The 2,574-nt window shown below is 35.7% G+C and overlaps 1 protein-coding gene across 2 annotated transcripts in view; it reads right to left on the bottom strand.

Moving 5' to 3' along the window:
* Positions 1 to 995, bottom strand: part of lwr (ubiquitin conjugating enzyme lesswright) — a 22,135-nt gene extending 21,140 nt beyond the window's left edge. For both annotated transcript variants that reach the window (XM_089086990.1, XM_089086991.1), the window contains exon 1: positions 864 to 995. In XM_089086990.1, the coding sequence (XP_088943116.1) occupies positions 864 to 929 (66 nt within the window). In that variant the 5' untranslated portion in view covers positions 930 to 995. The remainder of the gene's footprint in view (positions 1 to 863) is intronic.
* Positions 996 to 2,574: the final 1,579 nt, after the last annotated feature.

Raw genomic sequence — 2,574 nt, 5'->3', positions numbered from 1 at the left:
CAAAATCTCAATAAGTAGGCCTATAGCCTGTCATGTAGGCAAATTTCAGGAGCCTCTAGAGGCAGAAAGAGTGGAGGTAGGTACTTCAAAATACTTTCCCAAGACATACTTTAGCCTGTAGACCTGTCCCTGAAAGTGTCTTTTTTCTAACTTAACCCCCATTCCCAAACAGCCAAAAGTAGCTAAAGTAGCATTTTACCATCAATAATATGATTTGCAAAAAATTTACCATTACAATTTTCATTTATCCAACCTAAATATGGAAAGTCAGTGCTTGTGGATTAAAAAAAGGATTTATTATGAAACAGTAAGTTTAAAACAGATGTTATGGCTATAAGCCATCAAACACCCTTTTTATTTTTATATTTTTGTCATTTTCAAGAGCTCAAAAAGGGCTTAAATTTGAATTTCAAATAGAAGTGATTATTATATTTGTAAAGAGAATAAAAAAAGGCATTGAGTGATATATTCACTTTATTTGTAAGTCAATAATATGATTTGCAAAAAATTTACCTAGGTTAGGTTTTTATATTTTTGTCATTTGCAAGAGCTCAAAAAGGGCTTAAATTTGAATTCCCAATAGAAGTGATTGTTATATTTGTAAAGAGCATAAAAAAGGCATCAAGTGGTATATTCACTTTATTCGTAAGTCAATAATATGATTTGCAAAAATTTACCCATATATTTTGCCAAAAGGGTGAAATTCTGACATTGAATAGGCCTACACCTAACTAGCCTACTGGGGTTAAGTAAGGCATTGAATTCGTTCACAAACGCACTTAATTCAATTGCTTTCCAAGACGGCTTATCCACTTGAATTATACTACCACAAGAAGTCTACGAAAAAAAAAACTTTAACTTACGAAGGGGTGTTCCTTTCTCCACGATTTTCTTTCCTCTGCAAGCCTTGCAATTGCAATTCCAGACATTTTTTTTATTTATTTCTTCTTGAAGAATCCCGCCACCTGAAGAGGGCGTTCAAGCCAATGTTGCCGCTTGATCGATACCAAAAAGCGGTGCCGATCGATGAAAAAAGCGGTGTTTTTGCGGTATCCTTTCTACCGAAACACGGCATAATTCATGGTATATTTTGATACCCGTAATGCAAATACGTCATCACTAGTTTCAACAAAAACTTACTTTTTAAAAGCCATTAATTCCTTGCTACTTTTCTAGCAAGTGGAGACTTTTCTTTATTATTTTTCTTAAGTGGTAGATTTTGCAATGGACTTTGAACAAGAAAAGTAGAATACAAATTAAATGAGACATTCCCCAGATACCCACCCCGTATAAAAAAAGGGAAAAGTAGTCCCTACCGATAAATTCATATCTTTTTCGACAACTTGCTGAACGAACTTCAGCAAGTTGTCAGTGATCGAATTGGGTATATTATGTTCAACAAGAAATGAGGCAAGCCTTGCTTCAGTAGTGGTCTCCTTTTCGTTTTTGGAAAAAGTGATGAAGAAGTGACAGAGTCTGAGAAAAGCAATCCATATATTTTCATTAACCCCTGACAACAAAACTTACAGACGGGCTGCCCAATGGAACCATGAAACAGCCTAGGCTACAAGAAGGAATAAGTGATTTATAACCTGCTTCCTCTAGACAGCAACTCTGCAACTTTGCATTCACATTTGTTTTGAATGATTGATATGCAATAAGAAATCAGGTAAACATTAGAAAATAGATAATTTTCTAAATTTCGGAATGCATGTTCTACAGGAAATGAATGTTAGCCTATATTTGAGTACAGTATTAAGTTCTAAATGAAATAGCATTTTTATTTCTTAACCAATGTTCAGCTTTCTGAATTTCCCATATATTTACAAGAACTTCTTTTACTGTATACTCTTCAGTCTATTGGGCTGTAAAAGTGGAAAGGTAATGCTCAGAAGAAGCAAGATAAGGATAGCCCGGGACTACCTATTTATTCAATTCTAGTATAGTTTTCGCTCTGCTTTGCAGTGCCTGTACACCTTTACCCTATTAATGGAAAAGGGACAAACATTTGTCCCTTTTCTCGTACAGTGACATTAATTAGTATAAATACAGTGATAAAAGCCATTTCGCGGTTAAATACACTGTTAAAAGTCATTTCACGGTATAATTGCGGTGTGCGGTATAATCAAAAGAAAGTGCGGCATTTCTCTCCAAATTGCGGTATTACACCGCAAAATGTGGTATAAGTGGCAACACAGGTTCGAGCATACCTTATTGGCCAGTCCTACTCCTGAACTCCCCGATGCAAATTGCAACAGAGGCGTCTTCCACACACTAGGCTCTTAGAACTAGAATGAAACAGCGTTCAATATCAATTACTCCCATAACTTGCAATCGATTTTCATCACCGATACCCAATCTGGCTTTTACATCGCTACAATTTCATTGCAATTTATTGTAATCACTGACACCCAATGAAATACATTCTCTTTGAAAGAAAATGGTTTTTATTGGTTGCCGGGCCTCAATTGAAAACTTATCTGCCTCTAGGGCATGAATTACAACCCTTGCCCCAGGGCTGGAGGCATTGTTATATAATCTTTGGACTATTTCGAATAAGGAGCCTATCTCAAG

The sequence above is a fragment of the Artemia sp. Qi Xiang Cuo genome, chromosome 3 (genome assembly GCF_049724085.1).
Source record: "Artemia sp. Qi Xiang Cuo chromosome 3, ASM4972408v1, whole genome shotgun sequence".
Taxonomy (NCBI): domain Eukaryota; kingdom Metazoa; phylum Arthropoda; class Branchiopoda; order Anostraca; family Artemiidae; genus Artemia; species Artemia sp. Qi Xiang Cuo.
Note: the sequence above shows the minus strand (reverse complement) of the source record. Positions and strands in the feature narration are given on the sequence as shown.